The sequence below is a fragment of the Amblyraja radiata genome, chromosome 22, assembly GCF_010909765.2.
Source record: "Amblyraja radiata isolate CabotCenter1 chromosome 22, sAmbRad1.1.pri, whole genome shotgun sequence".
Taxonomy (NCBI): Eukaryota; Metazoa; Chordata; class Chondrichthyes; order Rajiformes; family Rajidae; genus Amblyraja; species Amblyraja radiata.
In genome coordinates this window covers 31,612,534-31,624,822 of record NC_045977.1, presented here as the reverse complement: position 1 = coordinate 31,624,822, position 12,289 = coordinate 31,612,534, and the positions used below count along the sequence as shown (strand labels likewise).

General features: G+C 44.7%; 1 protein-coding gene across 2 annotated transcripts; it reads right to left on the bottom strand.

Moving 5' to 3' along the window:
• Positions 1 to 215: 215 nt before the first annotated feature.
• On the bottom strand, positions 216 to 9,384 carry ube2i (ubiquitin conjugating enzyme E2 I). Of its 2 annotated transcripts, none has more exons than XM_033040918.1 (8): positions 9,007 to 9,384; positions 8,039 to 8,175; positions 7,717 to 7,795; positions 6,947 to 7,030; positions 6,789 to 6,861; positions 5,128 to 5,237; positions 2,902 to 2,981; positions 216 to 875 (listed from the first exon to the last, which is right to left on the bottom strand). In XM_033040918.1, the coding sequence occupies exons 3-8, from the start codon at positions 7,780 to 7,782 to the stop codon at positions 812 to 814; spliced, it is 477 nt and encodes a 158-aa protein (XP_032896809.1). In that variant the 5' UTR covers positions 7,783 to 7,795; positions 8,039 to 8,175; positions 9,007 to 9,384; the 3' UTR covers positions 216 to 811. The 2 variants fall into 2 exon arrangements, with proteins under 2 accessions (XP_032896809.1, XP_032896810.1); XM_033040919.1 differs by lacking the exon at positions 8,039 to 8,175 and having other exon boundaries at positions 9,007 to 9,148; positions 9,187 to 9,321.
• Between the last annotated feature and the right edge of the window lie 2,905 nt (positions 9,385 to 12,289).

Genomic DNA, 12,289 nt, shown 5'->3' with positions numbered 1-12,289 from the left:
CATCTTCTTGATTCCCCAACTCTGCTCAAGAGACTTTGTGCGTCTACCCAATCTATTCCTCTCTTGATCTTGTACACACCTTGGGGTGGGGAGGGGGAAATCAGCAGAGCCATTGCTTCTTTGAAAGGAGCTATCGAATTGGAACAATTTTGCTCAACTCAGCAGTTCACTCAAGAAAAGCAGTGGGGCCCAGGAAGGAGTAACCACCAGAAACATTTTTGTACAAATCCTTTATTATTCTTATAGACACATAGGGACAAGAGACTGCAAATAATAATATTTCACAGCCCATGGAGTCCAGCCCATTTCCTAGAGGAGTCACAAGATTCCACAAAGACTCCCATATCTGCATCAACAGAGCCATGCACAACATTTCATTTAAATGCAGACAGACAGCAATGGTATTACCATCCAGACATGCATTATGGAAATACAAAAGTCTTAGCGTTTTATAGCACTTGGAATACCTTATTAAAATAGAAGTGTTTATTTCTTTATTGTTCAACCATCAAAACTACAAATTGCAGAGAGATCCCAAAACTGGTTTGGATCGGGCAGAGTCAGCGAGTGCCTGGTTCAAAGTGACCAATACTCATTTCTGCAGCAGGTGCCAATGACAAGCAGCAAACAAAACCAGGATTGGAGGGAGGTGGAAAACAAACTTAGTCTTCAGATGGTTCCTGGTGGAAAGAATACACTGGGACTTTATAAAACGAAAGCCCACCTTAAAGCATGGTCACTTCGTGAAAGTGATAAAGGACTTGCTGTGTCATTTCTTGCCCTCCATTGCACAACCCATCCTGGCACATACTTATGTTGGGGTAAACCGCTGGGCCTGAGCTCGAATCCTCTTGTCATATTCCATGCTGTTTTCACTGCAAAAGGAACACACTGTTACCCACAGAGGCTTTGCTCAAATTAAGCCATGGTTTATACACAGCCACCCGAACATCTCAATTGGAGTACAGGTTCTGGCCAGGTTTGCTCCTTTGACTGAATATCGTCTGGTCCTTTGCAACTGTTAAACATGGGGAGGAGAAATTCCCCAGCACTACATATCCCAAGTCTCACTGGCAGCTCAATCTTGCTGTGCTGCCTTCTCAAACTAAATTTCTTTGAACAGCGCTTATAAATTTGGCTTAGAAAAATGTCTGAATACCTACGAGCAATCCAACTGCAAATCAACACAAGAGTAAAGGTAATTAACATTAAGATTGACTGGATCCCAGTGAACAAAACAGATGAAATGTTTAGTTTAGAGATACAGTGCAGAAACAGACCCTTCGACTCATCGCGTTGACGCCGACCAGCAACCCCATACACTATCAGTATCCTACACACTAGGGACAAATTATAATGATACCAAGCCAATCAACCTACAAAGCTGTGCGTTTTTGGAATATGGGAGGAAACTGGAGATCCTGGAGAAAACCAATGCAGGTCACGGGGAGAATGTACAAACTCAGTACAGACAAGCACCGTAGTCAGGATCAAAACCAGGTCTCCGGTACTGCATGGCAGCAACTCTACCACTGCACCACTGTGACTTTTGCTTTCTGCACAGAAAGGGCTGCACTTCCCCATGACTAGAACTCTAACTCAATTCCAGGAGTTCAGAGCTTGGAATATCAATTTATTCCTTATCAAGCTGGATGTGTTTATTTCTTTAAAGTTCCACCCATCAAAATTCAATATTGAACTAACGCATGCATTTACTTTGAACTCACAATTACAACGCAGAAGACAAAGCTGGGATAACTTAGCAGGCCAGGCATCATTGCTGAAGAATATGGATAGGTGATGTTTCGGGTTGAGATCCTTCTTCAGACTGAAGGAGGGTCCTGTCCTAAAACATCACCTAACCATGTTCTCCACAGATGCTGTCTGGCCCACTGAGTTAATCCAGCAGTCTTTTTTTTTCTTTTTTATATAAACCTGCATCTGCAGTTCCTTTTCTCTACCAGTTGAGTCTCAGTTCTACAAAGAAACAAAGGCCCTGAGCAACTACCAAGGGCAAATGGAAGCGTAAAGGGACTGGACATCCATTTTGCCTTATTGCGAAAGTTTCCAGTGGCATCTAGGAATATTGCTCCCAGGTGAAATTTATTTAATTGAAGGTTAGTGGTGAGCCATTGTGAAACCCTGAGCCCTGTATCTGTTGAGTGACATTCACCCAGGCACCAGATTGGGACAATCCTTGTAGGTCAGGTGCTCAAGCCAGTGAAATGTTTTTTCCGTTTTTGTGAACCAGCATCTTCAATTCCTTGTTTTAATGTTTAAACCACAGTGCTTTACAACCTAATGCACCATGGACATGACTGCAATTCTATAAAAGTCTCCTAGATTCATACTGGAGGAAAGGTTAATCAAATATTCCCTGTAACCAGCTTGGAGGAGCAACCATTTGTTTTGTGCAATAACTGATCATGCTTTAACACAAGCTTGCATTCTACAGTTGTGGTCTGTAAGTGATGGATTCAAATGAAGACACTAGAATTGTCGAGGAATAGATTATTTGCTGGCAAATTTGAATAAGTACAAATGGATATTTGGTTGGCATGACAGCATGCCACAAAGCAGGCTGCTTCGCTGCCGTACAGCTATACATGGAAGAGCGGCTCTGGTCAAGACCATTGACGATATAGCAGAGTTAGCAGCGTCTTAGAAAAATGCAAGCTCAAACATCATATTGGTTCTGTGATAACCAACGTTTTCTAAAATAAAGTGTGCCTTCTCCCAACCACACTTCCCAGAAAAAAAGTTATCTTTGGAAAAGAACACCAACATATCAATCTGCTGACATCTCTAGAAAGCTGCCAGATTTCAGGTTAGATCAAATGTCATCCTTGTTGAATCTCTGCATAACCAACTGTTGGTGACAATGTAGGAACTGATGCTTACCAGTAGATCATGTATGCTTCTGCTTGGGCTGGGTCCTGAACATTTGGTTCATTTAAAAGTTCTTGAATGCCTAATAGTATCTGAGCAAAAACAAAGAAAACATGAGAACAGCATACTACCTCCATGACTCAGTGCAATACGATAACTTGATGACAGTTCTCTCAGCGTGGGTAGGAGATAAAGTAAAGGGCTTTACAGGCCAGCCAAATGTATTGAAAGTGTAGAAAGGAACTGCAAAAAGCTGGTAGATACCAAAGATAGACACAAAGTTCAGGCAGCATCTGTGGATGGCATGAAAAGGCCAGAACAAAGCAGGCCTAGCAATAGATGACCAAGGAAGGGTGAAGCCCATAACGCAGAGCTGCCAAGTTTTGTCAGAGCATTTTAGTATTCTAGTACCTGAAAATCAGTATTTTGCTGAGGAAATCAGTATTTTTACACAGTGCTATTTTGCTGAAAAAAATGTTTTTTATGTGCAGTTATACCCATGTAAGAGTACAAGAATGCACAACTTTGCTACCAATTGACACGTCTTCTACGCACCTTATTTGACGGTGCATTCATTGTCATCTCTTTGTATACTGCTGTTTGAACGGCTGCTTCCTGCTTTTAGATGATGATGTAGAAGCCATTTTGGAAGCCTCCCTCTCACTCCCTCACTCCTTCTCACTCCCCAAACAGTCTGTGACCCATAGCACTGTGGCCATAGCGCTACGTGTAAAGGCAATAGCTCTCCAGCTGGTAGCGCTATAATTAGAACCCATAGCGCTGTTCGTTTAAATTCCCACGCGCTAAACTGACAGCGCTGTTTAAACCTGGAGCGGGACAGGCAGATCAAAGCTTACAAAAATAATCATCCAGATCTTGAAATGTAAAATACTAATAGATTTAATCTGCTATAATTTTTAGGGTATGACTTTTTTTATATCCTTGCATTTTTTAAGCAGCAAGATGAGAGAAGTCGGCTGATTTTTTTTTAATCCGTATTTTACGAAGCAAAACCGTACATCCGTATTCTTATCGTATTTCTGTACAAAACACAGAAAATCCGTACTACTTGGCAGCTCTGATAATGGCCCATTGTTCACTGGGAAAGAGATGATAACGAAAGAATACAAGGATGCGAACAGTGGAACTAGTATGACAACTAGGATGGGGGAGAGAATTCAGGAGATACTAGGAAGGGTCCCGACCCAAAAGTCATCCATACCTTTTCTCCAGAGATTCTGCCTGATCCACTGTTACTCCAGCACTTTGTGTCAACTGAATTTATTGGAGGTTAGTTTATGCTACCAATACCAAAATCACACAAATGCTTCAAAATATCTTGCAGGTTGTAGCTGCTCAAAGGGGAGAGGCCATGCACTGAACACCAGACCACATCCGTGAACATGAAAGGTGAAAGAATGTACCACTTCTATTGGAAACTTATTACACTCAAAGTACAAATAGTATGTAGGTTGATTTGCAGTCACATAATTAGCCAGAAGATTAAAAGCTAGGACATTAGGAGAGCCTGAAGAAGGGTCTTGATCAAAACATCACCTATTCCTTTTCTCCAACGATGCTGTAGTTACTCTGGCTTTTTGTGTCTATCTTCGGTTTAAACCAGCATTTGCAGTTCCTTCCTACACATTAGGTGAGCTCTCTGCTCTTAATGTTAGCAAAGCCATTACAAACAACTTGGGCAATATTGAGCAGGGCAGTAATTCTGGTGAATTATCGGGCGGGGATAGAGCCCAATTACGATCACCTTGAAGTAGAAGCTGCTGGCATGTACACACTGGGCGAGATGGGATTTGTTGCAACGCTCATTCACAAACATACGCCACTGGTATGGATAATGGCCACTGTGTGCTGTCTTTCCAGACCTGGACCAGGGAAAGATCGAGGCAAAAAGTGTGCCGACTAACAAAAAAATGGTGAGGTCTGCATTTGGACCGCCTGACAGATGTTATATATAACATGATAGACACAAAGTGCTGGAGTAACTCAGCTGGCCAGGCAGCATGTCTGGAGAAAGGATGGTCGATGTTTCAGGGTGGGGCCCTTCTTCAGACACGACCCGAAACGCCACCTAATTTTTTTTCACCCAGAGATGCTGCCTAATCTGTTGAGTTACTCCAGTACTTGGTGTCTATCTTTGGTATTAACCTGGACATACAGTTCCTTTCTACACCATTGTAACATGATACCCTCTCCTGCCCCACTCCACATTAACCTAACCTGCTTGATGGTGATTGCTGGCCTCCAGTCCTTCTCCTCTTCTAATATCGAAAGGCAAACAGTTCCTGATGGATATACGTTTGGGTGGAATATTGGTGGTTCAAACTTACCTTAAAAGCAAAAGCAAAAGTTAAACGCTGAACATATTAAAGAAGGATGTTAAACAAAGGCCAGTCACTCAAGACTCCCAAACAGTATTGTTCTATTACATTATTTTTTCTGTCCAGACAAATGCAATACATGAACACCTGTATCCATAACACTGAACCTCCATGTTCAAAAGTTGTAAGTTATAAACTACTCAATCAAATACAACATGGAACTCTGAAATTAATAAACAGGGCCATCGTTTACAAAGGCAGGAAAATTAGATTGAACCTCTGCAAGGTACTGGTTCGGCCACAAATGGAATACCACAATCATTTTTGGCCACTGTAGAAAGGATGTGAAGGCCCACTAGATGGAGCAGAAAATGGTTCTAGGTTTGAGAGATTTCAACTGAAGTTTGGAGTGGAGGGCAACCCCAGCTTCTCCTTGCAAGGAGAAATATGGCAAACGTACAAGATCACAGGCTGTTTAGATAGGTTGGGGGGGGGGGGGTTAGGAATGTTAATCCCTTTATTGGATGGTTCAAGGATCAAGAGGCAGACATTCAAAGCGTAAAAAGCGAATGGTATGTTAGCATTCATAGCAAAAGGATTTGAGTCTATGTGCAGGGAGGTTCTACTGCAGTTGTACAAGGTCTTGGTGAGACCACACCTGGAGTATTGCCTACGTTTTAGTCTCCTAATCTGAGGAAAGACATTCTTGCCGTAGAGGGAGTACAGAGAAGGTTCACCAGACTGATTCCTGGGATGTCAGGACTTTCATATGAAGAAAGACTGGATAGACTCGGCTTGTACTCGCTAGAATTTAGAAGATTGAGGGGGGGGATCATATAGAAACTTACAAATTTCTTAAGGGGTTGGACAGGTTAGATGCAGGAATATTGTTCCCGATGTTGGGGAAGTCCAGAACAAGGGGTAACAGTTTAAGGATAAGGGGGAAATCTTTTAGGACCGAGATGAGAAAAACATTTTTCACACAGAGAGTGGTGAATCTGTGGAATTCTCTGCCACAGAAGGTAGTCGAGGCCAGTTCATTGGCTATATTTAAGAGGGAGTTAGATGTGGCCCTTGTGGCTAAAGGGATCAGGGGGTATGGAGAGAAGGCAGGTACAGGATACTGAGTTGGATGATCAGCCATGATCATATTGAATGGCGGTGCAGGCTCGAAGGGCCGAATGGCCTACTCCTGCACCTATTTTCTATGTTTCTATGTCTATGTTTCAGAAGTTTGGATGAAAATACAAGGAGAATGCAACAGAGGAAGTCTAAAAAATATCTTAATTTCTGCCTCAGGAAAATACAAGGAGAATGCAACAGAGGAACTCTAAAAAAGATAATTTCTGCCTCAGGCATTTTTTTGCTTTTACACAAATATAGAAAAATAGGTGCACGAGTAGGCCAGTTGGCCCTTCGAGCCAGCACTGTCATCAATATGATAATGGGTGAAAATCTAAAATTAGTACCCTATTCCTGCTTACCCCCCCATATCCCTGGATTCCTTTAGCCGTAAGCGCCAAATCTAACTCACTCTTGAAGTATCTGCAATAGACTTACACTTTGGTGGTGACGAGGGATAATCATCCTTGAAGAGCAGCCGCAATTTAAACAGGCCTCCTTCCCAAGTTGTCTGTCGAGGTAAAACCCAAGGCAATTTTATACACAAGTTTATTTCACTCAATATTAGGAGTGCAGCCTTGGCCAGTTTTACTTACTGCTTTCTTGCCTGGAATTGCACACTCCCAATTCATCAGGTTCATCGTGCCATCTGGATTCTTCACAGGCACAGCCACAAAACCCTGCAGGAAGTAGATAAGATTGGTAAAGTAAATGTACAGTACGCTTGCCAGCATTGGTGAGAGTAGTGTATAAAAGTCAGGAAGTCATGTTGCAGCTCTATAGGACTTTGGTAAGGCAGCATTTGGAGCATTGTGCGCAGTTCTGGTCACCCAGTTCCAAGAAGGACGTAGATACTTTGGAAAAGGGCAGATGATGTTTACCAGAATGCTGCCTGCACTAGAGGGTTTTATCTATAAGGAGGTTGGACAAACTTGGGATTGTTTTATCTGGGGCGGAGGTCAAATGGAGAGCTGATAAAAGTATATGAACTAATTAGAGGCGTAGTTAGCATAGACAGTCAGAACCTTTCTCTTGGGGAGTAAATGTCAAAGTCAATAGAGCATAGCTTTAAGGTGAGTGGTGCAAAGTTTAAAAGATGAACGGTACAAGTTTTTATTACCACGTGCAGGCAGAGATAACTTTAGCTTGGCATCACGCTGAAAGACAGGTAGACAAGATGGTAAAGATGAAAGTGTATAGCCACATGCCTTCATGAGAAGGGGCACTGAGTAAAAGGACATTGTGTTACGGTTGCAGAAGATGTTGATGAGACTGCACCTGGAATAGTGTGTGCAGTTTCTGGTAGAATGCGATAAGCTGAAGAGAGTGTAGAAAAGCACCTCGGTGCTGGTATAAACATACGTACAAATGGGTGGTCCTTACGCCATGCTTTCCTTTCCTGAGAAAGGCGATTCAACGCAATTCCTGACATTTTGTCAAAGTCTCTGGGAATGGGGAGAAGAGTGAGCAATCAGTAGGTAGACTCACAGATTTATATTACAGTACATGAAAACAACCCTTTAATTTCCATCCTCTAACCCCACACACTACAAGGCTTCTATACTCCCCTCACATCCCACCATTTACAAATGCTGTGGATAGGATTTTCAGGGGTCATGGGCAGGTGGTCACAGTAATCAAACAAAATATGCTATTGCAATAAGTCTTGCTGGGCAGATGGGAGATACCTTCAGTTTTGCAGGGCTTCTGCCCAGACCAGACGCAAAGGTTCCGAACCCTGGGCAACTTCTTTGGCTGATAAGAAAGATATTCTGAAGCTTCCAGCAGCTGGCAATCACAGCCCTGGGTCCAGTAGGGAGCAAACCTGGGCATAAGTGACAGGAGAAGAATTAGGCCATTCATCCCATCAAGTACTCTCCACCATTCAATCATGGTTGATCTATCTTTCCCTCTCAGCTCCATTCTCCTGCCTTCTTCCCAAAACCCATGACACCGGTACTAATCAGGAACCGTCAATCTCCACCTTAAAAATACCCATTGACTTGGCCTCCACAGCGTCAGTGTCAATGAATTCCACAGATTCACCACCCTCTGACTAAAGAAATTATTCCTCATCTAAAGGCATGTCCTTTTATTCGGAGGCTATAGCCTCTGGTCCCAGACTCTCCCTCTAGTGGAAACATCCTCTCCACATCCACTCTATCCAGGCCTATCACTATTCGGTAAGTTTCATAGACCAGCGTTGCACCCTGCGGCCGAATATCCTGCAGCAAGTGGCGGCCTCAGAACCAAGGAGAGTGCCCGTTCAGCAGGGGGAGGCTCCAGGCTGGAGCAAGACTGCACATTGCTCTGGAGAAGGAAGGGGGGCCGAAGCCTAAACTAGGAAAAGGGACGAGTGGGGTCGCCGGACATTGCCCACCTCCTCTGTCAATACCTTCAGCTGCCCCCTCCACCTACTCTATCCCGGCATTAGCAGCCCCCTCCCGGAGGCCCTGACCCCCACACACATGGGCTCGTTCAGGCCCTTAACCCCCACGTACCGCACCCCCACCTAGGCGCGTGCCCGCTCCCCTCACCTGGGCGCGCCCCCGTGCCGCATCCCCCGACCACCACCACCACATGGGCGCGCCCCCGTGCCGCATCCCCCCCCCCCCCGACCACCACATGGGCGCGCCCCCGTGCCCGCTCTCCTCACCTGCCACGGACGCCCGTCTCCCTGGTCGCCCCTCGGAGCTGTAGACCCGGCGGCTGCCTGACGGAGGATGGAGGCCGAGCCCTGGGGACGGGCAGCGAGTACAGGACAGGCGGCGGATACAGGGCCGGACAGCGAGTACAGGACCGGGCGGCGGATACAGGGCCGGACAGCGAGTACAGGGCACCAGGTACAGGACAGGACCGAGGGCCAGGACCGCTTTAGTCAGCCGGAACGCGCCAGGTGATTTCCGGTCCGTGAGAGTTTTTAAACCGACGCCGTGACCTGTGACCCGCGGCAGGAGTTTCCCGCCCGGGCTTCACACGCTGGGATCTTGCCGTGCCGCTGCCCCCACGTGACCGGACAGTTGGTGACGTCACCGGCAGGGAAACCCCGCCCCCGCAGATTGACTCCACCCCCCTGGCCTTGACCCCGCCCCCGATCTGACCCCGCCCCTACTGCTTTGACTCCGCCCACCGCTTCCAGTGGCCATGCCCATCAAATTCTAACCCCGCCCTCCACCTGCCCGTCTACAGCTCCGCCCCCTTCCCGGTGCGAATGCCGGCCCTTGGACTGAGGACAACATGGGTCGACTTCTGCCCCTCTAGTATCTTTGGTTCTGCCCAAAGATGGTTCTGCCGACTGCAGGGGTTTGCTCTGCTGCCGTCCCCTTCTTCTGCACTCAGGCTAAGGTTTCTGCTATGAATAATTAGAAGCGTGTTCTTCCGAGGAATAAAGCCTAGTCTTGTCCTTTACAAAAACAAAAGTATCACCCATAAAATAATCAAATGTTTGGAGACATAGAAACGTTTGATCTCCCGATGTTTTGCTGATGTCTATCCCGAATATCAGCACCCGAATATTGCTGTGTTCAGTTGCTGCACCGTCTTCTGCCCACCAACTTACTCACATCTTTGCCCTTTCAGCAACAAAGTCAGTTTACTTTGTCTGAAGAAAGGTTTCGGCCCGAAACGTTGCCTATTTCCTTCGCTCCATAGATGCTGCTGCACCCGCTGAGTTGCTCCAGCTTTTTTGTGTACCTTCGATTTTCCAGCATCTGCAGTTCCTTCTTAAACACTCAGTTTGCTGTTCGTTCACATTTCTCTTGACATCCCTACTCCTGCACCTATTGTCTATTCTCGCCTGTTCTCCAAGAGGAGTTATGTCCAGTTTGAATTTGATTTCAGGTTTTGGCACGTTATATAGGTCATCTGTGCTCATAATGTTATACACTTAATTTAACTCATCATTCCAAAAGTTTATCCAGTCTTTTCTCGATTATAATTTTCCATTCCTGTAATGTCATTTTACATTTTCTCTGCACTCTCTTCAGTGCAATGACTTATTTCCTGTATTTTGGTGACCAGACTTCATGTAACATGCCAGTCCTTGTCTGACCCGTGTTTTATAGTTTGAGCATAACCTTCTGCGTCTCAGCAAATGAAGGAAACCTTTCCCTACATCTCTTTAATCACCTTGTTGACCTACATTGCTACATTTAAGGGTCAGCACTCCCAAATTCCCTTACAATACTCAATATTCTCCCATTATATATTTCATGCCCAAGTGTATTACCACTCAACTCTGGATCAAATTTCCCATGTGGCCAAACCATCTATATTATCAAGTCCCCAACTGTTCTCCTTACTGTCAACCATATATTCAATTTAATTTTGCATCACCTTATTTTTTTGTATCATACCTCCTAGTTTTGAGAGTTACATGGTGGCACAGCTGCCTCAGTGTCAGAGACCCGGATTCGATCCTCGTCATGGGAGTCGTCTCCCTCTGACTGCGTGGGATTCCTCAGGGTACTCGTTTTCTCCCACACACAAAAGACATACAGGTGTGTAGGGTAATAGGTCTCTGTAAATTGCCCAAGTGTATAGGGAGTGGATGTGAAAGTGGAATAAAATAGGACCAGAGTGAATGAGTGATGAATGGTCAGTATGGATGGTGCGTCAAAAGACCTGTTTCCATGCTGTACTTATCAATCAATGAATCTAGGCACATCTCAATACTTATTTGAAAGGAGCCCTGTGCAATCACACATTGGCTTTCCAATCAGGAAACACTGGCTGAACTGTTACCCTTCTCGTATCACTGAGCAAAATTCTAATCTCATGAAAGGTCACTGACTGAGAACATTGATGCTGTTTCTCTCTTTCTGCAGATGCTGTCTGGCATGTTTCTGATTTGAATTTAATTTGCCACTCAATATCGTATCCCATGGGCTTTTGTGTCATGTGGGACTTTGTCAAAAAGTTTGCTAAAATCCATGTGGACTACATTAAACCTTCCTTGTTACCTGCTCAAAAAAGTGGCTAAGTTCGTCAGACTTGCTGACGTTTATGTTCAAAAGGGAACTGCAGATGCTGGAATATCGAAGGTACACAAAATTGCTGGGGAAACTCAGCGGGTGCAGCAGCATCTATGGAACGAAGGAAATAGGCGACGTTTCGGGCCGAAACGTCGCCTATTTCCTTCGCTCCATAGATGCTGCTGCACCCGCTGAGTTTCCCCAGCAATTTTGTGTACCTTGCTGACGTTTATGCTGTGCCTTGGAATTGATTCTAAATAACTTACCCTAACCAAAATTGAACTGTAATTACTTGCCTCACCCATTCTTTTTTTTTTGAACAATACTACTACTACATTTGCCCAATCCAGCACCCCAACTCATAAAGTAAGGGAGGGTTGAACATTTGTAACCAAAGTTTCCACAATTTCCAACTTGCTTCTTTTAAATCAGGGATGTATTTCTTCTGGGCCTGGGACTTTATCCACTTTCAAAAATGTCAACATATCATTACTTTTTACAAGATTTATTCCATCCCAGATTTTATACATCCACAAATTCACCATCATACCCTTCTATTGTGAAGATATCTGCATATTATTCATTAAAAAACCTTACCTATGCACCCCACCTCTGCACCTTTCAGTTCGCTATTATAGTCCCACAATTTCTATTGTTACCATTTTGCACTTCATGCACTTAAAACATCTATGGATTTCCTTAGAGATGCAAGGAACTGCAGATGCTGGAATAGACAATAGGTGCACGAGTAGGCCATTCAGCCCTTCGAGCCAGCACTGCCATTCACTGTGATTATGGCTGATCATCCACAATCAGTACCCCATTCCTGCCTTCTCCCCATATCCCTCAACTCCGCTATCTTTAAGAGCTCTATCTAGCTCTCTCTTGAAAGTAGCCAGAAAATTGGCCTCCACTGCTTTCTGAGGCAGAGATTTCCAGATTTACCCCTTATTCTTAATCTGTGGA

Bases quoted from the DNA above. Each gene is read 5' to 3' on its own strand.
- ube2i (XM_033040918.1), bottom strand. From the start codon at position 7,782: ATGTCAGGAATTGCGTTGAATCGCCTTTCTCAGGAAAGGAAAGCATGG. The intron at 2,982-5,127 runs GTTAGGTTAATG...GTTTTTGCTCAG, and splicing joins CAGCAATCACCATCAAGCAG to ATACTATTAGGCATTCAAGA. The intron at 876-2,901 runs GTAAGCATCAGT...TTCCTTTTGCAG, and splicing joins GAAGCATACATGATCTACTG to TGAAAACAGCATGGAATATG.